Below are 27581 nucleotides of genomic sequence, written 5' to 3'. Positions count from 1 at the left end.
CTGTAGCACCAGAGCAGGTTAATTTTAAATCAAGGCAATTTACATCATTTAATTTAAATCAGCATTCTCTTTTTTGAAATGCATGTATTTCTAGGTCAAGTATGCTTACTTATTGGTTGCTATAACAATTAAAAACATATTGGTTTGCAGAGAAATAGTCTTTGTGCAACATAGGACCGTAATCTAAAATGTTTAGCCATGCGGCGCATGTGCATTGCAGAATTATTGCTTCCTAGAGATGAAAACCAGATTTGATTGGCTCTCTCTGTACACCTGCAAGTTTACAAAACGAGGTCACTTCCTTGAGGGATCCTGTGTATATTTGTAGGTGGTTCAGTTCAACAAAGTGGGACTTTTATCCTGAGTAAATCTGCATAGGAAATTCAAAACTTCTCTTTAAATCAGGTTATTTTGTAAAAAGGGACACTTAGTATAATTTTATTTAAGATCTGATTTAGTTTTCCAAAATGTGATTAAATTAAAAATTTTTTTATCAAAACAATTGATTTCTATCAACCCTGCACGTCACTGTGACATAAACTGTGCGCTCAAGGAACTGTCAGTCAGAGAAGTTTCTATTCTTGAGTTGGGAGCCTGATACCTGAACAGACATGAGGAAGGCCAGTTTTAATTGGTGTTCCTAATTTCAGCCACTTTCCACAAGAGAGAGATACTCAGACTCATCAACTGCAAGCATTCTGATCAGTTATCCTTAGGAATAAAACTCTTGAATGGCATAGCTGTGAGAGGTAGGTTTCCCTACTCTCAGCGCCCCCCCCCCCATTAATTTGCAGGTATGCATGAAAATTTTTATGTACAAAACTCCTTTTGAATTCAGTTTCAAAATTACCCAAGCCTTGGTTGGGGGCATGGCCATTGTCCTGCAGAGATCTATGACAATGACTATGGGAGCACTTGTTGCACTTCTTGGGGCTAGTTTGGATGTTACTTGGATCTCTCTTGAAGCACTTCAAAAACCTGTTTGTCCTGCATTTGGGGTGGTTCTTGCACACAAAATGAATGTGCAGACCCTGGGTCAAGATGACTCCACAATGCTGGCCCCACGTAGCTCAAAAACGGTTCTTTTTATGCTGCCTTAGACAACATTCTTTGCATCTTCCATGCTTTCCAGTATGGGAAGCTTTTTCAGGCCAGTTGAGCCAATAGTTCCACTTTCATTTCATGACAGGAGATTGGTCAGCTTGGCTAAAGAAAGAGCAAGAATCGTTTTGTGAATTTTTTTTAAAGCAGAGTATAAATATTCATAATAATGATAATATATATACAAACCTGGACCTTTTTGCTTGCAGCTATAAAACTTCCTGCAGGAGGTTGATTTGAGTCCCTGCCTCCCCCAATTGTCATTCCAGAACATTAAGACCTTTGTGTTTGATTGAGTTTTAGGGTGAAGTTGAACCCCTTTCTCCTGTGCTTTTTGTGGTGTCCTCTTGTCCCTTTTGGTCGTCAATTTTCTTTTTATTGAATGTTTGCCTCTTTGTGTAGTTTTTAAACTGAATGTTGGAAGCTGTATTGGGGTCCATCTGGGTCTGGAAGGGAGGTGTAAGTATTTTAATCAAATCTGACTCCTGGAAATAGAAGACTCTTCCTCCCTCCTTAGCTTTGCTTATATCAAGCTTTGTCATCTCTCTGTTCACCATTTGTGCCTTCTGAGTACTTCTCAGACTGCTGGTCGTCTGAACTCTGGACTCTGTCACATCTGTGTGGTACCTGCTCTTGCATTGGATAAATATTTTAAACCAGTGGAATGAGAATTTTAGAATGAGAATCTGTCAGGACTCACCAGAAGTGATGTCATGACCAGAAGTGCCATCATCAAACAGGAAACTTTTTAACAATCCTAGGCTGCAATCCTACCCACACTTACCCAGGAATAAGTCCCATTTACTATCATTGTTAAAAACATATACAGAAAAACCTCTTAAAAGTACAGATTTGTCACATTTCCCCAATGTAGTCACATGTCATGGTAGCATCAAGTCTAATATATTAAAAATAAAAAATTGAAATAAATTGGGTCCCACCTGAAATCAGCTTGTGACCCATCTAGTGGGTCCTGACCCACAGTTTGAGAAGCACTGTTTTAAATTATGCAGGACTCATAAGGGTCATTAAGTGGTGCGTCTTCTCGGCACATTTATGAATCCCTCTTGTTATGGAGTACAGAGCTTGAATTTAAAGACGAAATCCAAAGTAGTCTTGATCTGCCTGACATGCGCTATCTTCTTTGCTGGGAGTGGATGTGCAGCTGAACCTGTAAGAAGTCTCCTGCAGCCCCCCCCCCCCCACTTGTTTTTGGCCCCTCTCTGTTTCTGAAGGTTGAGTGTGTCCCTCTCTCTGAACAGGAGAGAGGATGAGCTTGTTCTCCCAAGAATGCTGCCTGGGGTCAAAGAGATAAGCAACTGTTTGAAAAAGGCTGTTTAACTTCCTTCTTAAAAGTTCTAGTACAAAACGTTTCCCAGCTTTGTGGGCAAAACAGCTGTGCAGCATAATCTGTTTATTCATTTATCTATGGTTACATTTGCATCTTGCTTTTTTTTCTGTATTGGATCTCAAAATGGCATATACAAGATTCTCAGGCCGTCTCCCATTGGGGTGCAGACTCAGTGAAAGGTGGTTGCATTGTAAGCTTTCGAACTATGCTTTATAATGAAGAGCATATCTGTGCTTAGTGGACTGGGTTTCCTTGCAGTAAGCATTGATGCACCAAGCCACTCTTTTCTGTTGGCCATCTGAAAGAAAAAGCTTGACCAGCAAGCTTAGATGACTTTATAAAAGACTTTGACAGAGGACAGGTTTACCCAAAAGTGCCCTTTTTAGGATCTACCAGGGAAGGCTGCTGCTTTCATGCCCTCCTTGCAGTTTTCCACAAGCTTTTGCTTGGCCATTGCTGGAAATAGGATGGATGCTGGACTAGATTGACCCTTGGTTTGATCTAGTAGGCAATTCTTTTGAACATTAGAGACTAATTGCTCTAATGTTTAGAGAGAGTTCTGAAACCAGGATGTTGCGAGGTCCCCAGTTGCCTATTGCTTGAGCAGCAGCGCTATTTTCTCAGCTGGCCATAGAAAGCTGCATTTATACTGACACCTTTGGTCCATCTAGGCCAGTATTGTCAACACAGACTGGCAGTGGCTGCCCAAGACTTCAGGCAGGATTTTTTCTCTGTTCCTCCTGGAGATGCCATGGGTTGGACCTGGGACATTCTGCATGCAAAGCATCTGTTCTTCTACTGAGCTATGGCCCTTTCCTTCCCCCTGTAAAGGGCTGAATCATCATAAAACAGTTGAGTGTAATGTTCTCTCAAGACCTAGTGGCTGCTGTGCCACAAATCCTGTTCCTTCCCCCACCTCCATTCATTTCTGTATTTGTGTTCCTTTTTTAAAAATTTCTATTGTGTAATTACAGGTGATGTGTGGATCATTTACCTCTTGTGTTTCTAAATGTGCATGTGCTACTCAGAATTGAGGCTGCTGGTTTGTTAGTATGGCTGGTTCAGAATGTCTGTAGTACTTTCATTTTACTATTTTATCAACTGGTACTTGGCAATGGAACAATGCTGCATGGCAGGAACAATATTCAACATGCTCTACACTCATCTAAGAACCTTCCCACCCTCATCCATGGAAAGAATGTCTGCAGGGTGGTCATCTACTGAGGACACACACGCCCACCCATTCCCTAAGCTTATGCAATTTAAATATGCTCTCTTTTTTCCCAACACAGAAGTCACTGCATCCTCCTTGGGTTTCCCAGGCAGTTATCCATCTAGGCACTGACCAGGCCTAGATATGACACCAGATCTGCTCTTAGCCCAACGTAGGAGAGTGTGCTTTGTATTTTGAAGAACAGTTTGGTGGGGAGGCAGGCAGGCAGGTTCTTAATGAAGTTGGCAGACTGGGGCTTGGCTATATTAATGGAGCCAAATTAGTGAGGGTGCAGGGGATAAGAGGAAGTTTCTCCTTTGCTAGCTAGGTGATTGATAATGCACATGGTGTACTGTGGATGGATTTGTACTTTCCCTGGCAAAATTGGGTCTTTCCCTGACAAAATTTCAGACTGGTGGCTGTGCCAGCCTGCGTGTGAAGACTGGACATGTTTTTCTCTTAGGACAGTCTTTCGCCTCTTATTTCCTTGCTTGTCCTCCCTCTCAGCATCATAATCGCCCAATTGGGTAACCTTCACTCTGTCTTTGAGGGGAGGGTGTGGCTTTATTTAAGATTTTTCCCCCTCCCATCTTGCATCCCGATTATGATGCTGTCTTAACACATTTTTTTCTCCTGTCCCAGAACATGTCACTGCATTAAGAACTGATTATGATGGAAATGAAGAACAGAGCAAAATGCCCTTTAATGGAGAGTCGTATTTTGATTGAAAGTGGTGTGTGTGATTTTGAAATTTACTCGGCAGAGTTTCAAAAAGATGTCTGGTGAATTGTAGAGGCTGTTAAATATTTGGGCAAGATACTTGCAATCCATGGTGTGTTGAAGAGGGAGTCGGTCTGCATAGCCCACTGTTCTAGCACTACGTAAACACTAGAAGGATGTTTTATTTTGGCATGGAAGGGTAAAAACTCGGGCTTCAGTTTGGTGACAAGATTATTGAGTTTTGGCAGTATAAGATCCCAGGTTCAGTCCTTGGAATCTCTTGATAAAGGGCTTCAAGAAGACCCATCTGCTGCCAGTCAGTTGATAATGTACTAGGGTATTTGCATCATAAGAACATAAGAACAGCCCCACTGGATCAGGCCATAGGCCCATCTAGTCCAGCTTCCTGTATCTCACAGCGGCCCACCAAATGCCCCAGGGAGCACACCAGATAACAAGAGACCTCATCCTGGTGCCCTCCCTTGCATCTGGCATTCTGACATAACCCTTTCTAAAATCAGGAGGTTGCGCATACACATCATGGCTTGTACCCCATAATGGATTTTTCCTCCAGAAACTTGTCCAATCCCCTTTTAAAGGCGTCCAGGCTAGACGCCATCACCACATCCTGTGGCAAGGAGTTCCACAGACCGACCACACGCTGAGTAAAGAAATATTTTCTTTTGTCTGTCCTAACCTGCCCAACACTCAATTTTAGTGGATGTCCCCTGGTTCTGGTATTATGTGAGAGTGTAAAGAGCATCTCCCTATCCACTCTGTCCATCCCCTGCATAATTTTGTATGTCTCAATCATGTCCCCCCTCAGGCGTCTCTTTTCTAGGCTGAAGAGGCCCAAACGCCGTAGCCTTTCCTCATAAGGAAGGTGCCCCATCCCCGTAATCATCTTAGTTGCTCTCTTTTGCACCTTTTCCACTTCCACTATGTCTTTTTTGAGATGCGGCGACCAGAACTGGACACAATACTCCAGGTGTGGCCTTACCATAGATTTGTACAACGGCATTATAATACTAGCCGTTTTGTTCTCAATACCCTTCCTAATGATCCCAAGCATAGAATTGGCCTTCTTTACTGCCGCCGCACATTGGGTCGACACTTTCATCGACCTGTCCACCACCACCCCAAGATCTCTCTCCTGATCTGTCACGGACAGTTCAGAACCCATCAGCCTATATCTAAAGTTTTGATTTTTTGCCCCAATGTGCATGACTTTACACTTACTGACATTGAAGCGCATCTGCCATTTTGCTGCCCATTCTGCCAGTCTGGAGAGATCCTTCTGGAGCTCCTCACAATCACTTCTGGTCTTCACCACTCGGAAAAGTTTGGTGTCGTCTGCAAACTTAGCCACTTCACTGCTCAACCCTGTCTCCAGGTCATTTATGAAGAGGTTGAAAAGCACCGGTCCCAGGACAGATCCTTGGGGCACACCTGGATGATTGTGTCCTGCTCAAATGCATCCCTGGACATTCACATCCATTTTTTTGTGTGTGTCCACTATAACTGGGTAACAAACCCCGTGTTATATATGCTAAGCCTCTTACCTAACCCTACCTTTTGTATTTTAAAAATAAAGAGTACATCTAATATATATATATATATATGTTCAGGGACATCAATGACTGGGACACAGTTGGACAGGATATGCATGTAGCCGGGATATATATACAGGGACACAAATGTACGAGACACAAAAAAACCAGGCACAAATGTCCAGGGACATCAATGTCTGGGGTGCATCTGGCCGGGACACAGTTGTTCAGGACACGATGGTCCTGTCTCTGTTGCTAACATCTTGCCAGACAATATAATAATAGTGTGACTCTGTCTAATGTCGTTTTTAATCTTTTGTCAAGTTTCTGCTTTCAGGCCTAGCATTGGGCTGGGATTCTGTACACATCAGAGATTAAGTTCCCTTAAATGCAGTAGAACTTGCTTCTAGCAGATGTGCAGAGAATTGCACTGTTAGAATACTATGGGCTAGAAACTTAATTTTTAAAAACATATGAAAGCTGAGATCCTCAGGATCTCAGACTCTGATTTCATAGTTGCGTGAAACAGTTGCAGAATGCATACAAGTCCAGCCATAGTTCTGAATCATGTGGAGAACTTTCTCTGCATTTGGTGCTTGCCCTCTCCAGACAAACTCTGAATGTGAAGAGGTCAAGGGAACATGTTGGCAGAGGAGGGTGTATGTAGCTAGCTGATGTGTTCACCTTTTATGGGTTGCTTCTACCCCAAAAGAACAGTGTCTGAAAAGGGCTGTAATGGAACTCTGATCAGTTCACCACATTGCTACCTTTAAAGGTGACCTTTGACTAAGGAATGGTGTATTTTGTGTGATGGTGGTGTTCCTTTTGGGATAGTTAATTGTGTGGAATGATTGCTAAAACAGTCTGTAACAACCTTTTGTGAGATCCTATGAGCTGTTGTCCAGTGGTACTCCCCCCCCCCCGTGACAGGATCTTGTAATGGTCTGTGACTAACTGTTGCCCCCTCTCTTCTTTTTCTTTCCTTTGCTGTCCTCAAGGCCTATGAACTTTCCACCTTAACGGGAACTCAAGTGTTGCTGCTGGTGGCCAGTGAGACAGGCCATGTCTACACGTTTGCCACACGTAAGCTGCAGCCCATGATCACCAGCGAGACAGGAAAAGCGCTGATCCAAACATGCTTGAACTCTCCTGACTCCCCTCCTCGATCGGACCCAACCACTGATCAGCGCATGAGTGCTACGGGCTTTGAGGAGACAGACCTCACTTATCAGGTGTCTGAGTCGGATAGCAGCGGAGAGACAAAGGTAAGCTCTTCCCTCTGCCCTTGTATTTTTCTGCTTCCATGATTCTGGTAAGTTTCTTGGGAGGGAAAAGGCTCAATGCTTCTGTCCTTGAATTCTGCCTAGGAGCAGGACAATTTGCTGCAGTGGTCTGCATATGTGTTAATGTACAAGGCTTGCAGGTGCCTGGCCTTTGTGTAGCATCAGTTCTAACCGGAAGCTGCATTGGCTCCTTCATAGTAGGGACATTGCAACAGAGATATGTGAGCCTCTTTTTTCCATTCTTTCACAACCCTGAGTCATTAAAGTTAATTCTCCAAGCACAATCAGCCCTGCAAGATTAGTTTTGTAAACAAAAGGTAAGGGCATTTGAGGGCTGTGGTAGGTCTACTTGCTCCTCATGTTATGTACTCACAGTGGGCCAGATGGGGGAGAACAGTTGGGCATCTGGGTTTCTATGAAAATTATGAACATTGTGTGGTGTTGCAGTCCTCTTCCTTCTCCCCTGTTTACATTTATTATTAGAACTTGGGGCCACCAAATGAAATTCTTTGCAAGTGTATTGAGGACAGGCTAACAAGAGTAATTATTTTCACACAGTGAATAACTTGCTTTTGGAACTCACTGCCACAAGCTGTAGAGCTGACCACTCATTTTAGATGGCTTAACAGAAAAAGATGATATTCAGATTGTTAAAATCTGTTGAAGGCAAGCTAAACTTCCATGTACAGGGGCAGTAGATCTATGAGTGTCATATGCTGGGGAGCCTGTGAGTTCCTCATGGCGCCTGGCAGGCTGCTGTTAGAAAGCTGGATGAGCAAGGCAATTGGTGTAGTTTTACTTTGAATGCTGATAAGTGAGTTAGGCATGTCTCTGTGAGGAGGCATTTTGTAGGGATTTGTGTCTCTTATCTGGCTTTGGTGAACTCGGGCTTCAGCAGAGGGAAGACTGTGGCTTGAGTTTGCTTTGAGTGTTAGAATTCATATAGCGTTACCCCTCCTGGGTTTGTTTTTTTTTCCGCTCTTCCCTGGCTCTTGGGTAGTTGCGCAGTGTCAACTGTGCTGGACATCCGCCAGACTGAAAGTGGGGCTGTGGCTGGCCTTACTGACAGCAGTGAGGTGGGCTCCTGTGCTGGATGGAGGGTGGGGGGGGGTATCAAAATGACAGGTGCTGCTAGTCGCCCAGTACCCTCCTCGCTGCAGCTCTGTGGCTCCTGTTATCTCTCCTTGGGCGTCTCTGTGCTCACGCTCATTGATAAAAATTTGATTCTGCCTCCGTGGCCATATAAGGCCTGGTTTCCCTCCCTGGAGTCCCTGGCTGGGCCCCTCGCATTCCTTATAAGCTGCAGCTGTCTCTTGCTTTGGTGCTGTTTTGGAAGGGGGCAGGGAGGACATGGGGAATTGAAACACTTGGCTGAACAGACTATTCCTCCTTTTCCTCCCTCCCTCCTTCTCTCTTTCCAACCAGCTCCTCTGCCATTTTAACTCTTTGACTTTCAAGAGTGGGGGGCATTAGGAAGTGGGGGGGGCAGAGAGTTGTCAGTGGTGACACTAGCTGAGCAGACTTTCTTCTGCCCTAGGAGATTGAAAGGTCTTGGATCAAAACTCTTGGACCATTTCAAGTTCTTCGCTGCTTGAATCTTTCTTACTCTCCTGCATAATAGGTTGGTGTAGAAAAACCACTATCTAGAGAAGGGTGGTGAAGGTGCAATTTGGCTAAGGGTTTTCTGGCTCAATCATACATCAAATCTCTTTCTGTCTAACACCAGCCTTAATATAACATGACATTTATAACCTGCCCTTCTTCCAAGGAGCTTACAGCAGTGTACAAGGCTGCTGTATCCCTTGCATGTCCTTCTTTTTATCTTCACAACAACCTTGCAAGGTAGGTTAAGTAGAAGGAGAGTGGCTGACCCAGGATCACCCAATGGGCATAGCTGAGTGAGAATTTGTACCCAGTTTCCTCTGTTCCTGGTATGACACACTATCTACTGCAGGGGTGCTCAATAGGTGGATCGCGATCTACCGGTAGATCGCGAAGCAAAATGAGTAGATCGTGGAGTGCCGACCCCCCCCCTTTCAGGTGCCTCTGGGAGGAAACGCCGGGAGTAAGGCCCATTGTACTCAATGGGGCTTACTCCCAGGTAAGTGTGGCTAGGATTGCAGCCTCACAGCCTAATCCTAGGCATGTCTACTCAGGAGTAAGTCCTGTTATACTCAGTGGGGCTCAAGGTACACCAACATACAATGTACACATAAATGTTATATGTTATGATGGCGCGAACATTGTAAAAAAAACTCTGGTAGATCTCCGGGCCTTGCTGGGTTTCAAAGTAGCTCTCGAGCCAAAAAAGTGTGAGCACCCCTGATCTACTACATGGCTTTGGGTATCTATTGCTCTTCGTTTTCTTCTTTTGTAGTTTGTAAGGTGAAGGCATCAAAACTTAAAATCATGTGATGGTCATGAGACTTCTGTAACAACTTGTTTGGGTTGCACAAACCTGTCAGTGTTGGTTTATAGACCCCCAGAATGGCCAATGTAATGGGAGGTTATCCTAAGCAATCTGTTGTTTGTTTCTTCTACAAACCAGCGTCTTGTGCTGGGGAGGCAGTGCTCCTCTCTGGACACCTTAAATATATGAACATTTTCTATAGAACACTGGAACTTATCATCACCTTCTCGTATCTGATGCTCCCTATTATTTAAGCTCGCAGAGTGTGTATATGAATATAACTCACGGTTGCATTTTTTTAAACATAGGGATCCTGCCATTTGTGAGGTGCAGGCATGATCATGAGCTATACTGTAACATGCCTTCCTTTCCTGGGCTGCACTAGTCTGAAAGTCCGAATGCCCCCATGTACAAATCTAGGAAATGGAGACATCGCTGGGAGAACCACAAGGAAACTCACGAATGGCATGATCTCTATGTTTAAAAAAAACAACCATGAGTTATATTCATATAGATGCTCTGCATGTTTAAAAAATAGGGAGCATCAGATATGAGAAGGTGAAGCTAAGTTCCAGTGATCCAAAGGCAAGAAACGGGTACTCTGAGAGGAACTTTTAAAACTCTGTGAAGAACTTTTAAAAGTGTAACATGCACACGAACATACCCACTATCGCACTTCTTCTAACCCTAAATCAGAATTTTAGAGGCTGACTGTAGAAGCTAGAAGTTTATGTCTTTTTGTACTTAAAAGTGCTGTTCTTTTGAATTTGGGGTGGAAAAGAACTATGGACTAAATAGCAATATATGAAGCTGCTTTATGCAGAGTTGAACAACTTGTCCATCACGCTCATGACTGTCTGACTCTACACAGTAACCGGGCAAAGGGCTCTTCAGGGTAAAGAATCAAACTTTACATATAGGCTAATGCTGTGGTTCTTACACATTTTGCACCGGGAACCACTTTTTAGAATGAGAATCTGTCAGGGCCCACTGGAAGTGAAGTCATGACCAGAAGTGACATCATCAAGCAGGAAAATTTTTAACAATCTTAGACTGCAATCCTACCTATACTTATCCTGGAATAAGTTCCATTTACTATCATTGTTAAAAGAATGTACATAGTAGCTTATTACAGTTCTGTAACAGGTACAGGTCTGTAACATTTCCCCAAATGTAGTCACATACCATGGTAGCATCAAGTCTAATATATTAAAAATAAAATATTGAAATGAATGGGGACCCACCTGAAATTGGCTTGTGACCCACCTAGTGGGTCCTGACCCACAGTTTGTGAAAAAAACACTGGGCTAATGAGTTCTGAGCTGTCTGTGACAGATCAGGAGAGAGATCTTCGGGTGCTGGTGGACAGCTCGATGAGAGTGTCGACTCAATGTGCAGTGGCGGTGAAGAAGGCAAATTCTATGCCTGGGATCATTAGAAAAGGTATTGAGAATAAAATGTCTAATATTATAATATCATTTTACAAATTGATAGAAAGGCCACACGTGGAGTATTGCGTCCAATTCTGGTCTCAGAAAGGAAATGGAGAAAGTGCAGAAGAGAGCGACCAAAATAATTTCTGGGCTGGTGCACTTCCCTTATGAGGAAAGGCTACAGTATTTGGGCTCTTCAATCAAGAAAAGAGGCGCCTGAGGGGGGACATGATTGAGACATACAAAGTTATGCAGGGGGTGGATAGAGTGGATAGAGAGAGATGTTCTTTTCCCTCTCACATAACTCCAGAACCAGGGGACATCCGCTAAAATTGATTGTTGGGAGCGTTAGGACAGACAAAAGAAAATATTTATTTACCCAGTGTGTAATTAATCTGTGCAACTCCTTGCCACAAGAAGTGGTGATGGCATTTTGACTAGTTGCCTTTAAGAGGGGATTGGACAAATTTTTGGAGGAAAAGTCCATCACGGGTTACAAGTCATGATAGGTATGTGCAAGTTCCTGATTTTAGAAGTAGGCTACCTCAGAATGCTAGATGCAGGAGAGGGGCACAGTCTTGTGTGCTCCCTGAAGCAATTGGTGAGTTACTGAGAGATATAGCAAACTGGTCTAGATGGGCCTTTGGCCTGATCCAGCAGGGCTCATGTTCTTAGGGTTTCACATAGGGGTCTTTCCCAAACTTACATGGAGATGCGTTCAGGAATTGAACCCAGTGCCTTCTACTTGCAAAGCTGGTACTCTGTCACTGAACCACTCTACTATTGAACTACCATCCTTCCTCAGCTTTTATCTCTCCCCCCCCCCCCCACTATCTTATCCCTTCCAATGGAACAAATTCCTAGACTTGCGCTCCTTCCTCAGAACTTGATTTTTATGGCTAATGACCCAGTCTAAGGCATTGCACTGAATGGGTGGTTTTAGTCTAGAAACAGAGGAGATAGGCGTAGACTATGATCTTTCCTAGCCCTTGCCATCAGTGATAGCTTTTCATTGATGGCTCTAGGAACTGAGCATAGAACTTTATGCATATTGCGCACATGACTTGCCCTTGAGCTGCAACCTTTGTGTAGACTTGATGGGTTTGCTGTGGAAGGCCCAGGTAGATGTTGGGCCTGCCAAGAGAGAAGAGAAGAGCAGTAAAAGCTCTTGAACCAAATTACTCTGCAAGGAGAATTCTGTCACTTGTGGTATTTATACTTCTGTCTGTAGGTAACTGCCTCCTTTTTGGCATGTATGTTGTTGGAGATGTAGCTGTGGGAGTGAGGAATACGTTCAGGTCTGTGGGAGGGTGAGCTTCGCTCTTATCTGGTTTTGTCTTATTGCATCCATTCATCCGCACTCCTAAACTCCAAGAACCTGCCTCCGTCCAAAAAGCCACCTATGAGGCAAAAGAGCATAACTTGCCATGGAAACATTTTTGACCAGTCACAGTCTGGCACACAAAATAACATAGCAACGAGAGACAGCAGCTTAGCAACCAACAGTGTGTCTGCTAAAGCATGGAAGGTAGAGAGAGGGATGGAAAGTGCAGAGTTGAAGCCCCAGGTGCTTGCAAACTACGTACAAGGTTCACACTGTGGCAATAAATGCCTCCCACATGATCCAAAGAGGGGAGACATGAGTAGTGAAAGGAACACTTATGGCAGATAGTTGATAAAAAAAAACTCTGGACTGGTCCTTCATTCAGTTGTGTTGAGGGTTGTTTCTGTATCTCTCTGGTGAGAGTAAATGCTACTGCTGTTGGAATTTTTTTCACCCTATAAGGTTGACCTAGCAGTGTATTTTGAAACAAATAGATGCTACTCTGATAGTAGCTTGTCCAGCCAAAGCATGTTGGTTTAACTAGTGCCTACAGGCAGTGATTCACAGCATGATGGTTGGAAGAGTGGCCAACAGAGAGAGGATCTCCCAGATTTCTTTCTTCCTATCTAAACTGCAAACTGTACATCCACTTAAACATATGCATCAGTCAGGTAAGCACAGCCGTGTTCGATTTTCCTAGGTAGGAGTACCAGAGGAGTGGGCAAAAGTAGGCTTAGTGCATTGATAAGTGATGATGTGTGTACAGGCAACATTTGAAGCTTTGGAATGTGAGTAAAATGTTACCAGACTGGAAAAGGAACATTTGGAACCCACACAATCACAAGGACTAGAAATGTAGTGTTAGTAAAATGAAAGCTTAGTGTTGATTCTGTGTATGCAGTTGGATTCTATAGTCTTTGCCCTACAATCCTCATAAGGGGGGGACTGCCTCTCAGTGGTCGAGTGCCTGCTTTGCAGCTGGAAGGTCCAAGCTTCAATCTTTGACATGAAATCCAGGGAGGACTGGGGAAAAGACCCTTGTCTGAAGCCCTGGAGGATGCTACTGGAGGATGCAACCTGCAGTGAGCCTCTGTCTGGCCTGCTGCCAGCCTCTGGTCCCCTGAGAGCCTCTGACCCAGTTGACCAAACATGACCAGAGCTATGTTTGTGGGGTGGGGGAATGGGGGTCTATTTTAGTGTGTGCTTTATTTCTGTGGTGTGTGTTGGTGCTTGGAGTAATCCTGGAAAATTGAGACATTTATTTATTCATCTATCTCTAATGCATTTATTTAAATTTTATATTTTAAAATGTTTTTTCGGCCCTCAACACTGTGCCAGATGCTTGATGTGGCCCTTTTGTCAAAATGTTTGGAGACCCCTGGGCTCGGTGGACCAGACGTTGGATTCAGCATAAGGTGGCTTCATATGTTCATAGTGAAGAGGGTTATGGTTTGTTGCCTAGCAGAATAGAGGCTCTCCAGACTTGTAGTAATCCTGGCCAGTCTGGACTGTTTATCTTGGAATTGTCCAAGCAGCAACAGTGAGGGCAGTTGAAACACTGGGACTGCCTCTTGAAGGATGTGGTCAGAACGCGTGGCACAGTCTCTACTCCTATGGGTGGAGGGGAATACAATCCCCTGACTCAGGAAGCTTTAAATTGGGTATTCCTTCTTTTTAATTCTATAGGAGCAAATATTCAGGTGCATTCCCCTCCCCGCCCTGTTTCATTTCTGTGAAATGCTAACAGCTATGCAAAGCAATACTGCTGAGCACTGTCATACAAATGGGCAGGGGCAATGGGGCTGTGGGCCATGGGTGCCAAGCTGTGGGGAGGGGTGACACCACTAGTGACCAAAATTGCTAAAATTGCGGTTATTAGGAACAATGCCAATATGTTGTATACCATTCGATGTGTAATTTACGGCATAATGCATTGAATAAAAATGGAGTGAAATATCTCAATTCTGTCAAACGTTATGGCCAAAAAACGAGAAAACAAAAATGAACTGTCTTATTTAACAAAAAGTACATTTCCTTAACTCAAAACAAATCAATGAGACTGAGTATTTGAGAGCTAATGAGATGCTATTACTACACAGCATGGAACCAATAAGGTGCTAGTAAGGTGACACCCTGGTGGGGTGGTGACACCATTAGTGACCAAAATTGTGGGAATCGTGGATTTTAGGAATAATACCATCATGTTATATACCATTTGATGCATAATCAGCAGCAGAATGCAATGAAACAAGCAGCATTGAAATGTCTTTGCTCTATCAAAAGCTATAGCCAAATAACCAGAAAAGAAAAACACAACTGCCTTATGCCACAAAAAGTGGATTTCCTTAACTCAGAACTGACCAATGTGTCTGAGTGTTCCGTGAGCTAATGAGGTGTTTGTTATGACGCAGCATGGAACCAATAAGATGTTATTGTGAGTCAGCTCCCTTTTCCTTGTATTGGAGCTAGTACTAAAACTCTTATTTGGTTGTGTAAGTGTCATTGAGTTGACCATTTTTTTTGTTGGTTACTGTTTGGTAGGGTAACCTGTACTGTTCTATAATAAAATAAAGTTAATGGGGGTGACACCATGAGTTATCAGACTGGTTAACACTAACCCTAGTGATGCCATTGGTGGGAATGTTGGGTGTTGTTGTACACTGGCCTAGATGACTTTTAAAATGGATTTTTAACATGGATGGTGGACTATACCAGTGGTTATTAACCATGATAACTACATTGAACCTCCAGATGCAGGGGCAGTATGTCACTTAGTCAGGGATGGATCCAGAGTTTATATTTGGGAAAGACATGAGCACTGTTTTAACTTCAGAGCCCACATCAACCAGGCAGAGCCCAGGTCAACCTCTGTGTCCAAGGTTTGCTGGGCAGGCAGACTTGGACTCCCACTTGGACTTGCAGCCCAGATTAATTAATTTTGTCATGGGGGGGTGTCAAAAATTTATTGGCCCTGGTACCAAATGGCGCTCATACACCACTGCTGCTGAACTATCTCTGGTCCTTCCTGTAAATGTAAAGCTACACTTTGAGTCTTGGATATCATGCTTCAGCTAGGCCCAAGTGTGCGGGTTCCATAACTGTGACTTTTTAAAGCCTGACCATCCACACAGGGGCTGGATTCTAGGGCAAACTGCTTCTGTCCTAAATTGTCTGGAGAATAGAAGCCTTCGAGCCTAGGCAAACCGGTCCTCCTTGCACTGGAAAGTCGAGCTATTTATCTTCCCCAGCACTCCACACCAAAAAGTAGTTTGCCATAACAGTTGGAGAATCTCTAGTCTACAGAACACCGGATGGCAGCCTTTTATAGCTGCAAACATACATGTACGCACCCACCATCTGCAGTATGGAGTAGGATAATATTGGTTTATTTTGTGGGATGTTTGCAAATGACCTGGTTTGTAATGATAGCTGGTTCTCATCTTTTTGGACTGGTGTCCACTGTTGCCCATGGCCATAATCCTCAAAAGGATGCTTTTGAGAAGATGTATCTGTAGATGCTGCACTGGATTTGTCTAACGTGCTGGAGATATTGTAGCAGATATATGTTTGCAATAGTTACTGAATGAATGACCTGATCCACATGATAGTAAACCATGATTTTAGCACATTGATGAGCCTTGGTGAGCTCCAGCTTCCACCTTTCCCTCCCTCCTCTTTTCTCTAATGTGTAACAAATCACTGTTCAGCATTACGCTTCGGGTCCTATGCTTTGACCTAACTCCAATTTGTTAAGTGAAGAAGAATCAGACTGTGATTTGGTATCCTGGTTTGCTTTAACAAAGAGTTGAAATAACCCACAGTTCTCAGAGTCTGTATGTAACACAATTGTGGGATCATTCTAAAGGGAAAGCAGAAGCTTTCTCTCTTTTGTGTGTGTGTCCCAAAGGGAAAAGAGGAGCACAGGACCTGCAGCTCTCTGCAGCTTGTTTATGGCAGTGTTGTCATGATAATTGTTGCCTCTGAACCATCCAGGTGTATGTAAAGTACTTGGAAGATTCAAGAAAAGTGTTACATTTGTGCATATGATTACTTCTACCACGTGTACAGCACCAGATAACTGTGACTGATCTTGGAAGCGAGATATTTACTTGCAGCTTCCCAACACCATCTCTAACAGTAGAGAATTGCTCTCTAATGTGTGTTGTGAAGCAACCATGGTCAGCACTCAGTTTGCTGTCTTGCAGCTGAAGCGGGGGGGGGGGGAAGGTGGGGAGGGGGCAGAACTGGGTGGGGGGAGGGCAGAGGGAGAGGAGGTGGAGACGGTGGCAGGCCCTGCCGCCATATCCTAACCCCCTCCCAGGCTGGGAGACCCAGCACGGGTCTACTAGAATCTGTGTCTGCTCAACAGCAGGTGCGAATCCAAGGAGACCCTTTGGGGCTGCCTGGATCTTGTACGAGGTAAGGGAGCATAAGTTCGTTCTCTTACCCCAAGGAGACCTGACGATGCTTTCCTGGCCCCACTGGTTGCAGTGTTTGCCATTCTGGTGCTGCTGCATTCCTGGGTGCTAGGGAAGCTTAGGATTGGGCTGCCCATCTCCTAATGTACCCCAGATATCTCTTCCTTGCTCTCATCTCCTGTGGTACAGACCCTTTCCCCCTATCCTCTGTGTAGTTTTGAATAGACAAATGTTTTATTAAGATCAGTTTAGTTTGGTGTGCTATAAACATTTTTGTGGGTTGGCAGTGTGTCTGAGTTTATAGATACTTTAAGTATGAGACTCAGGGGAGAAGATACCAATCTAGATATGAGATGCTTGTGTGGCCATCTTGTGCTAGTCACTTTTTTCAGCCTAACCCGCCTCACAGGGTTGTTGATAAGCTGAGAGATCCTGATGTATGCTCCTTGGAAGTTGTGCAGCATACAAACGTAAGAAAGAAAATACAATGAAGATGCATGAAGCTAAGAAATGCACCCTCAGCACTGCTGGGTTCATAAAAAGAGGAAGCTTATGACAGTTGCCCTGATCTGTTTACGAAGCTTCTTTGCTTCTTTCATCCAAATGGTGCCAGCTGAGAGAGACAACAAGTTTTGCAAAGTCATCTTCTGTGGCTTTCTAATAGCAGTCATGTAAGGCTACCTAGAGCTTATAGTTGGAGCTCTGCTGCCAAATTAAACTCCATTGTCACTGACTTGAAAGATCTCCAAATGCATCTTTCTGCCCGCCAAGTCTAGTTTGGCAGTTGGGTACAAAGGCCTGGTATCTGCTGGATACTTACAGATGGTCTACTGAGGGCACTGTGCCTTCTTTTTCTGTGGGTATATGTGACTGTATTGTGTTACACCATTACTTGTCCTCCTTACGCAAAAGCCGTCAGTCTGGCAGGGCTTTGTCCTGTATAGGTCTCGTTGGTCTTATGCCTGTGGCAATTGGAGATTCAGGAACCCTTGGAGAGCGAGGGAAACTTCCCTGACTCTCTTGGCAAATAGCGTCTGATGTTCCTGTTTGCATTTAAATTTATTTTCAATTTTTATGCTCCCTTGTTCTTTGCAGTATTGTTCATGATGTTGGCTTTCAAAGCATCTTGTGAATTCCTAAGGATTATTCCAGCTAGTTGCATCCAGAATAGATTGTTGCTATGCACTCTGTAGGGGGCTAACTTTTCAAGATACTTTGGAAAGTGCAGTTGGTACAAATGCTTCCTCCAGAAAAGCTTTTAGCAGACCAAAAGAATCTGCTCCAAGTCTTCAGGTCAGTTCAGAGACCCTGCTCTCTGACCCATCTTCATGGGAGATTTGAGTGCTGGGTACCAGGGACAGAGGACTACCTTGGTGGTGGCATGTGCCTCTGGAGTGATCTACCAGCTCTTTTTTCTTCCCACTTAAAAATGGTACATTTTTGTTACCATATCAAGAATAGAGCCTCAAAAAAAAAAAAAATCATTGCCTTGCATTGAAACCAAGAGATGTGGAACATAAAGGACAGATAGAAAAGTTGTCATAATCTGCAGTAAGATTGACCCTTCCCACTTTTAGAAAGACCATATAGATATTTTTATTCAGAGAGGCATTTAATAACCTCTCTCTGCTGAACTTAATTTTTGTATTTGTTGTATTTACAGCTGTGTATGTGTTGTATTTACTGCTGTGTGTTTAAATCGTTTTATTATATGCCAAATCAAGTGCATTTTTCTGTAGAAAAGTAGGATAAAAATAAAATGATTGATGTTTATTAAAAATGTATATTTATGTATTCCTTCTCAACAAAACATTCATAAAGCAGTGTATACAGCAAATGCAAATAAAATAAATGCCCACTGTATCTATATGTTTCTGCCCCATGTGCTGTTTTGATAATAGCCCAGTGGCCTGGCAATCCATCAGGGAAACTCCAGTCATTCTCTCAAGGGTCATGGCAGTTTTTAGCTTAGTTGTGTAATGCAGACATATTTCTTGTGAAATTGACAGGCAGCCTTATCATGTGTTGCTTGTATTTTGGGAAGGAGGTAATAAAATGTATTTTTCCACATTTTTCCATTCCATTCATGGGCATTCTATACCTCTATGTCCTCCCATCTCTCGCACATCATCTCTTTTCTTCTTTTAGCTTGCAAATGTTTTGAAAAAAGTCACTTTGCTCTCACATAGAGGTTCTTTTTGATGTTCCTGATACATCTTGTAGAGGGGGGGGGAGTTTGCCCTTTGGGCTGAGAATCCTCAGACAGAAGTAGAGAAAGGCCTGCTGCAGTCAAACTGCGTCATTGCCCCCCCCCCCGGCCTGTCACGTTCAAGACAGATTTTTGAACTTGAGTCTACTGTTCATGGTCAAATGAATCCCTCATGGATTATTGAATGGGATTTGGTTCTTTCTGTATTGAGGTTTGGACATGATGTCCATGGACTTCTGTACTTGGTGAGGTGAGGTGGGGTGGAGGGAAGCTTCATCAGTATGCAGGCCCTACAGTGCTCTTTTAATAGTTAAACTTGGTAGTTACTTGGATTACTGCAGTGGTATTCAAACTGGGGCGTCGTAACGCCCCAGCCTGTGGGTCCTGGCCTCTGCCTCCTTAAGAGGCAGGGGCAGCCAGGAGACAGGGGGAAGGCAGCAGCACAATCCACCGGATCGCACCACTCAGGGGGGCTGCAGGGGCTTGGGTGCACTTGCCCAAGCCTCCTACAGCCTCCCGGGGGTGCGGGGAGCCCTGCGCAACCTTCGGCAGGGCTTCGCAGGTCAGGAAAAGGCAAAGCGGAGTAATCACGCCCCGCTCCGCAAAACTGGAAGCGCAGCACGATTGCTCCGCTTTCCCTTCTGATGGGGCTGCAGAGACTGGGGTGCACCCTCCGGTCCCTTCAGCAGCCGTCCCTGTGTGCAGGGAGCCCTGTGCGAGCGCCTGCAGGGTTCCCCAGGTCAGGGAAAGGGAGAGTGGGGGGATTGTGCTCCGCTTCCACTTTTGCGGAGGCAGAGCAGATTGCTTCACTCTCCCTTTCCCTGACCTGGGGCGCCCTGCAGGCGCTCGCGCAGGTCTCCCCGCACACAGGGACAGCTGCTGCATTGACTGGAGGGTGCACCCCAGTCCCCGCAGCCCCCTGAGTGACGAGATCCTGGGGATCGCGTCGCTGCCTTCCCTTTGCTCCTGCTGCCTCCCCCCTGCCCCCGCAAAGACTTACTGCAGGTTTCAAACTCCCGGAGAGTTTGAAAACTACAGGATTACTGTAACACACTGTACTTGGGGCTGTCCTGAAAGGCTGTTCAGAAACTGCAGTTGCTGCAGAATAGAATGGCCAGCATGCTCTCAGATGACCATTGGGTCAGAGTGTGTTATACCTGTACTTGTGAACTGCGTTGGCTGCTGGTATGTTTCTGGGTCGATAACGAGCTGGTTATCACCTATTATAAAGCCCTACGTGGCTGGAAACCAGAGTACCTGAAGAACCATCTCCTCCCACATCAATATGCATCCTATCAATTCTATGGCCAATATTGAAGACCATGCTTCATGTCCTGCTGCTGACTGAGACACAGTTGATGGGAGAATTGGATAGGTTCTTCTCAATGTTGTCTGCCTCACCAACAGAAAATAAGTGTTGCCTGTACGTTCACCCCCTGCAAAATTCGTACTTTGTACTTTGCACCCCCTGCAAAATTTCTGCATTAAGTTTGATAAGAATTTTGAACAATAAAGAACCTATTAAGGATTTCTGACAATGAAGTCATTTTTTGATACACTATGTATATGAGAAACCAAAGATTTTGCTCTTTTCCCCAGCTCTGCACACCTGGTTGATAGGACTAAAGAAATGCTAATTGCAGAATGGATAAAAGCAGGAAGAAATCAAGAGGAGTGTCTTAACCAGTTTGGGGGAGGGGGAGGGGAGAGAAGATGGCAAAGAGCTGTCCAGATTTCTAGTGCAGTCCATCACTTAAATAAATTTTCAGTTTTTTATTTAATTATATGCAACATACAGAATTCAAACTTGAAATCTCTGCATCCTGACTGGAGGAAGTGTGTGACTGTATAGTTTAGTAAGCAAAAGCAAGCAGTCAATTTTAGGAAGAACAAGCCAGCTATCATATTTTCTGTCTTGTTCTTTAGTACAGTAACATTCCTGAACCAAATAGCCTCAAAATAAATTTTAAAAAACCCCTCTAAACTCTCAGCCCCATGGACCAAAATTTTTCCTCAAGAATTGATCAGCAAGAATTTAAAAGGTTGATTTAGTGATTTAAAGCCAGCCCTATGAGTACTCCCCAAAACTCTGTGTATACATGGTTATGTTTTCTTCGGGGTGTAGCAGCATGTAAGAAGGGGGAAAGAGCAGTCTTTACTTCCCTGATGTTGTCACAAATAGTACAAGAATTGGTGCGTTGCTGTTTAAAGAGGTAGGTCTTTATCTGACTGGCATAGAATAGACTATAGAATAGACTTTGGTGTGAACATTGTATGTATCCCAGCACGTGCTTGCCATTGACCTTGTCCCTGAGGTACCCATAATTCAGCTGCCTCCAGTGACTTTTGGTATTCTGGTAGTGTACATCCCAGACAATGTTACAGGGTCTTCAGGAAGAGGCCTTCAGCTGCTTTGGTTGGGGCTCATAATGACCTCAGTGTAGTTTGTTCTTTTCCAATCCTTCCACCTGGGAATTAATAGCACTAAGGGCTGTGAGGTTGCTTGTGTATGGGGAAGGTCAGACCCAAGTCTTTTTGAGAGCACCTTCAGTGGGGAGGGGGGTGAAGCGGTTTGAAGAAGTGATGTCATTGGACCTTGATGGATGAGTCTTTGCCTGTCCTGTTGCTGCCCCCTCCCCATGGCATGCAAGGCTGTTTGTTGTCTGGATTTCTTCATGTGCCACTCATTCCCTGACAAATGGAACAGCTGCAGAACCCCTCCCTTGAGGCGAGGGGCAGGAATGTCCTGTGGCAGGTGTGAGGGAAGGGCCAATTCTCTTGAGGCTACGGTTGCTGTCTTATGCTGGCCGATTCTACCCCTATTCTTATGCCTACCCTTTTCCCTTGTCTTCTCTCTTCTGCCCTACAACCTGTACAGGATATGCAATGGTTCTTTTGACACATTGGCATTAATTGCCATTAACTTTCCTAGTAGAGTGTTACACACATCATAAGTGGGGCTGCCCATGCTACCTGCCTCGGAGGTAGAAAGGAACTAAGACAGACATGTTTAGCTGCAGTGCTTAGGTCCACTGTGCTCTCTTTTGCTCACCTCTCTCTGGCTTTCCCTTAAACCTGAAGTCTTGGTCAGGAGCTGCCTCTTTCTTAGATCTCTGGAATTTGCCTGGCTTAGCAGCCTTTCCAGCCACAGCAGGGACACTACAGTGAAACTTGGAAGGTTTAGCAAGGACACTACAAGTGAAACTTAGAAGCCACTGCATGATCCACGTATGTGGCTTCTGAGACTAGCCCAGTGAGAATGGGCCCCTCCTTGTCACAGTCCCTCGCATAGAGGCTGCCACAAAGAGCTTGGGGTTCCGTGTATTGGATGTAATTTATCTTCATGCGCTGGTTCATATACATGTGGCATCTCTGCACCATTGCTGCCCCCTGGGTGCACATATAGGCCAGCAACCTGGGAAAGAGCCTTTTAAATATGAAGTTTACTATGTGCAGGATAAGCACATCTCAGCCAAATCAGCCCTCAGTTGAGCTGATGAGTCGGTTGACTTTACTTTCAACCCTGATCCCCACCAGAACTGTTCAATTTTCATATGGTTCCATGTTTTTCAGGGGAAATGACCTGTACTTGAAACTACCAGACTAGTGATACCCAAACTTACTGGGAGTCTGGGAACCAGGGTACCTGCTTGTAGGGGAGGGGCAAAGATAGCACTGCGATCATGCTGCTGCTGGGGATAAAAGGGGTTTGTAAAAACTTACCATTAGCAGTGCTGGCCCTCCAGGGGTTGTGGGGAGCCCACAGACCCCTCTGCTGGACTCCCCATGCCTCAGAACAGCTAATAACAGCTCTTGCAACCCACTTCTAGTTTGTGATTGCGAAACCAGGAGTGGATTGTGATAGTTACTTTTAGTTGTTCTGAGGTGCAGGGAGCCCAGCAGAAGGATCTGGGGGCTCCCCACACGATCCAGAGGGCCGACACTGCTAATAGTAAGTTTGAAAACAAACCCTTTTATCCCTAGCAGCGGTGCAATTGTGACAACTGCGTAGCTGCCTTTGCAGTTGCTCTGCCCCTTAAGGGGGCAGAGACAGAGCTTCCCTGGCTGGGGTGTCATGCCACCCCAGTTTGGGAACCTCTATAGGTAGTGGCACTAACTGTCTGTTTGTCCTTGTCCAAAAATGGCAGCTCTCCCCAACTTTAACATCTAGTGCAGCTTTTTATGTGAGTCTTCCCTGTCAAAGTAAACTATGCATTCACTGTCTGGAGTCTGAAAGGGCAAATTCTTCTGTTTGTGGCTTCCAAAGGGCATTGGCTTCTTACTTGAACATGTTAGTTTTAAATGGTGAGAGGCAAGGATAAGGGTGTGTTGAAAGAGAGAATGTGTTAATGAAGATGAATGCTGGCCAGGTTGTGGTTTCCTGGTTTGGAAAGAAGAGCTGGCAAAATGGGGAAAAGAATTTTTGGGAGACAGAGCTCCTCTACATAAGGAGGTGGTGGAAAGGGCCTAGTTCCATTTTGCACATTTTGAAATAGGGTCTTGTTGATGGGTCATCATCTGAGACCGTCTCCTACTTATGTGTAAATCTCTGTGGCTTGTCACATATTTATGGCCTGTAGCTTCATAGGTGAGACTTCCATGTCTGAAATCAGTAACACCTGCTGCCATGCTTGTACAGTACTTAGTGTTTTAAATGCACATTTTTAAATAGCATGTTGGTATTAGTCTTTTAAGATTCTATTCCTAAGGTGGGCTATCGACTCAAAGCTACTCTATGCTAGCCATATGATGCCCAGATGGAAGAAAACACTTTCCAAGGGAGAAGGCATTAGGGATGGGTATGGTGTCAGGAAAGTGTAAGATGAAAGAGAATCTAGTATGCTCTCTGGAAATGCTTACTTTCCCATGCCGCCTTCCTTAAGGGTTTGAGCATTTGCTGATAGGACTTGTGTCTTTTAACATTCCTTAAATATAGGGTGTTTCAACTATTTTCCTGCCTTGTGCCTCCTACAGTGTGGCTAGGTGGTATGGAGATTTAGAAAGTGAGTGCACTAAGGAACTATGTTGTGCTATTTGCTCCATCAAGTCTAGATTCTGCAAAAAAAAAAAAAAATGCAGATTTCTCTGCAATCTCACAGTGGTAAAAAAGGAATGTGCAGAAAATAGCTATGTCAGAATGATGCCTTTTCAGGGAAGGCAAGTGGCTTCTGTTCCTTGCACGCTGCATGGTAGAACCAGGAGTCACATTAGGCTATCCTAAGCTTCTTCCCTGGGCTTGTGCCTGTATGCCATAGTTGTACTAAAAGGAATGGGCACTGCTGAATTGTGTTAAGCATTAAATAGCCACCAGCCCTGTGTGTTTAGACCAGTGTTTTTTTCACGTAATCACATAATCACCTGTCCAGTAGTTCTGATCCTGCTGCATCACACATTTTATTTCAACTAAGTTTATTAATCTGTAGTCTTTAATCGACTACACAAGTAATATACAGCTATCTCATCTGGTGCAAACATCATTGCATTAACCCTTTTCACTGTTCCAGGGTTGCCTGAGCTATTTCTCCTGCTTTGCTTGTTTGTTTTCTGTCTCTCTCTTCCACTCTCTCAGCTCTAGATCAACCTGAAAGTAACCATGCCTGTTGTTTGTTCAACTGTTTCCCCCCTTATAAGTCTGGGTATTTTGCATGAGAATGCATTTTCATCTAGGCATCATAACTCTTCCAAAGAACAAAGCTGCCTGGAAGAAAACATATTTTCTCCAGGCTGCCTTGTGACAATGACCAAAAAAAGGTGTTTTTTTTTTTTTTTGAGGCCCTTTGATGTCGGCAGAAGCATGCACACAAGCAGCTTGGTGCAGTGTAGTTGCACGCAGTATTCATTATGGGGCAATCCTGAATGAGGATGGTACTGAACATAGATGAATGTCAGAGGAAGAGTTGAATGAATCTGCAGTAACAAAAGCGGTACATACATACCCTGTGGAATCTTAAAGGCAAATGGATTTATTTTGACATTAACTTTGTGGACTGGAGCCCACTTCATCTTCCAAAGGGAGCTGTGGCTCAGGGGAGCTTATGCAACACTAAATTTGTCTTTTTTTGAAGGGCCATAGGACACTTTTGTTGCTTAAAAGGAATGGTGTAGCCATGGTTTATATTGAACTTCAGGGCAGCCAAATCCAGGCTTGGAGTATGAGTGTTATCCAGCACTGGACCCTTGATGTTACCTGTTGGGACTGAAATTAAAGTGTTGCAGGCAGAAGGTGCTGCTCCGTTGATCAGACTAGGGCAGAGAGCCAGGTGCCTAGCATTTGTACCAGGACCAGCTAATCCAAAGGCTTCCTTTTGCCTGCCAGTTATGGGAGCTGATACTGCATGCCCCTGTTCCTGACTGTATCTGTCAAAGGCTTTGAGGTTTGAGTTCACGTGGTCCCATTAGGGATGCGTCCTGCAGTGCAATCTTATGTAGGCTTTCTAAATTCTGTGGGCTTATTTCCAAGAAAGTGTTAAATATTGCAACCCTAACATTGAACTTAGTGCAGACTTAACCTCAGATGCTGAAGTTCTCCAGATGCTGGATTCCCTGACCAGCAGGCCACATGACTCCACTAAATATATGCCATGGAGCTGTGCTCAAGGAGCAGTAACGGACTTCAGTTCTCTTTTGTGAGTCCTATAGCTACCTTGCACTTGACAGGGGAAGAAATACCCCCGGTATCTGTTAATACTGTAGTATGTCTAGTGGCCCTGCACCACACTGTTATCCTAACTCTTTTCTTTGTAAGTGAGCGTGGGGGAGAAGGAATTCTCCTGAAGCAAGGAGAGGGTCATTTGCAGTGATGGAGTAAATTGGCTCAGTGTGTGTAGGTCAACACATGTCACCAGATAACTGCAGTTGTCTCACAGACATGCCTAAGCCAAAAATTAAAATAGAGCCCATTAAGGTTTGCTGCTCCAGCCTTGAAAACAAGTCAACGGAAATCATAGATCTACAGGAATCACTATGCCTCGGGGCCATCACCTAGGGTCCTCTGCCACTGCAGCATGCTGGGGAAAAAAGCCCCTTACCATGCTCCATCACAACTTTCATAAATCTGGAAGTGCAGGATTTCTGGTTTGATCTCGAGGGACATGCGAATGAAGGAGCTCCTTTAGTTGAGTGGTCCCTGTAAATAAAATTAGAAGTCTCGCACTTCTGGATTTGCAAAAACCATGTGACGAGGTGCATCGCTGATTCAATCCCCACTTGAGCAAGCAGGATCAGATCAATGCAACTCTCATCAGCAGTAGACTGGAGGGAAGTGTTGGCAGACTAGAGGTGAAGGGCACCCCAAATCTTCAGCCCCATTGCTCTCCCACCATCTCCTGCTGACGTAAGCTGCATTAGGTCACCACATGGCTGGGCCTGTCATGAGACCACCTGTATTTATTCATTAGTCATGTGTTCTTGAAAGGGGGGGGGGAAACACACCAGCCTCTGTATACTTTCCTTCTTGGTTACCTAGAGATAATGCCTAATTGCTCAGAATGTGTCATTTGTGTCAGTAGTTGATCGAAAGTCAGTGTGGCATAATGGTTAGGTGTTGGATTAGGTAGGACAACCTGGGTTCAAATCCCCATTCTGCCATGTTCCCTGAATGTCCTTGGGCCAGTCACTGCCTCCCAGCTTTCTCTTTCTCTTCAGGGTTGTTGTGAGGATAAAACAGGAGGGAGAGGAGAACAGTTTGGCTCTCCAAGTTACCTGTGGCTGCGCTGGTGCTTTTGCAGTGACACAGTTTGTCCTTTGTTGGTGCTTTTGCACAGGCATGATATCATTGGACAGGCAAGAGCTGGATGTTTCAAACAACGTACAGCTTGTGCGTAGATCCCTGGGACCTAGCTGGTATGTGTGTAGGGGACTTGGACTTCAATCCGTTACACACTTTCCTGGGATTAAGCCCCATTGAACACAGATTTACTTCTGAGTAGACACACATAGGATTGTGGTGTAAGTGCATACTACCTTGAGTCCTTGAAAGCAGGGTGGAATAAAAATGTATCCCGTAATATATAGTGCTCAGAAAAACAGGTTCACTGCTTTCTCTTCTTCTGATCTGAGGGCACTCAGGCTAGTTGTTCAGATACTAGCCTGTTTTTTTTTTTTGCCCCATGCATGGTGATCTCTGGTTGGTTGTGTGTGTGTGTGTGTGTGTGTGTGTGTGTGTGTGTACACGCAAAGCAGTGGCCTGCTTGTGTCCTTTCCCTAAGGCAGATCTTTGTCCTCTCCTTTCTGGTGGGTGGTATGTTGTTAGTAAGTAACAGGTCTGATCTTATCTAGTGGAAAAGAGGCTGCAGCTGAGATAATGGAAAGTTAATTTGCTCAATTCTGCACCATTATCACATGCTCATCCTAATTCCATCTACACTGATCTTGGTGCCAGGGCTGAAGAGGAAGGGGGGCAGGCGTCTGATGCCCAACCCTCCCCTTTTCTCCTCCCCGTCTCCTTGCGGCATGGGAGGGTGCTTTGGATTGGCTGTCTCCGTCCAAAATGGGCTGCCTTTCCTTTTTTAGATGTTAGTCAAGCTGTGAATTCCTTGTTTTTGGCAGCCTGTCAGGTCAGGAGCCTGGA

The 27581-nt window shown here is 44.6% G+C and overlaps 1 protein-coding gene across 2 annotated transcripts in view; it reads left to right on the top strand.

Moving 5' to 3' along the window:
- Positions 1–27581, top strand: part of SRF (serum response factor) — a 74477-nt gene that overhangs the window by 17839 nt on the left and 29057 nt on the right. For both annotated transcript variants that reach the window (XM_066624782.1, XM_066624774.1), the window contains exon 2: positions 6934–7200. In XM_066624782.1, the coding sequence (XP_066480879.1) occupies positions 6934–7200 (267 nt within the window). The remainder of the gene's footprint in view (positions 1–6933; positions 7201–27581) is intronic.

Source organism: Tiliqua scincoides, chromosome 1, assembly GCF_035046505.1.
Source record: "Tiliqua scincoides isolate rTilSci1 chromosome 1, rTilSci1.hap2, whole genome shotgun sequence".
In the NCBI taxonomy this organism is placed as follows: Eukaryota; Metazoa; Chordata; class Lepidosauria; order Squamata; family Scincidae; genus Tiliqua; species Tiliqua scincoides.
The sequence above is the reverse complement of the archived record's forward strand: the minus strand, read 5'-3'. Positions and strand labels throughout refer to the sequence as shown.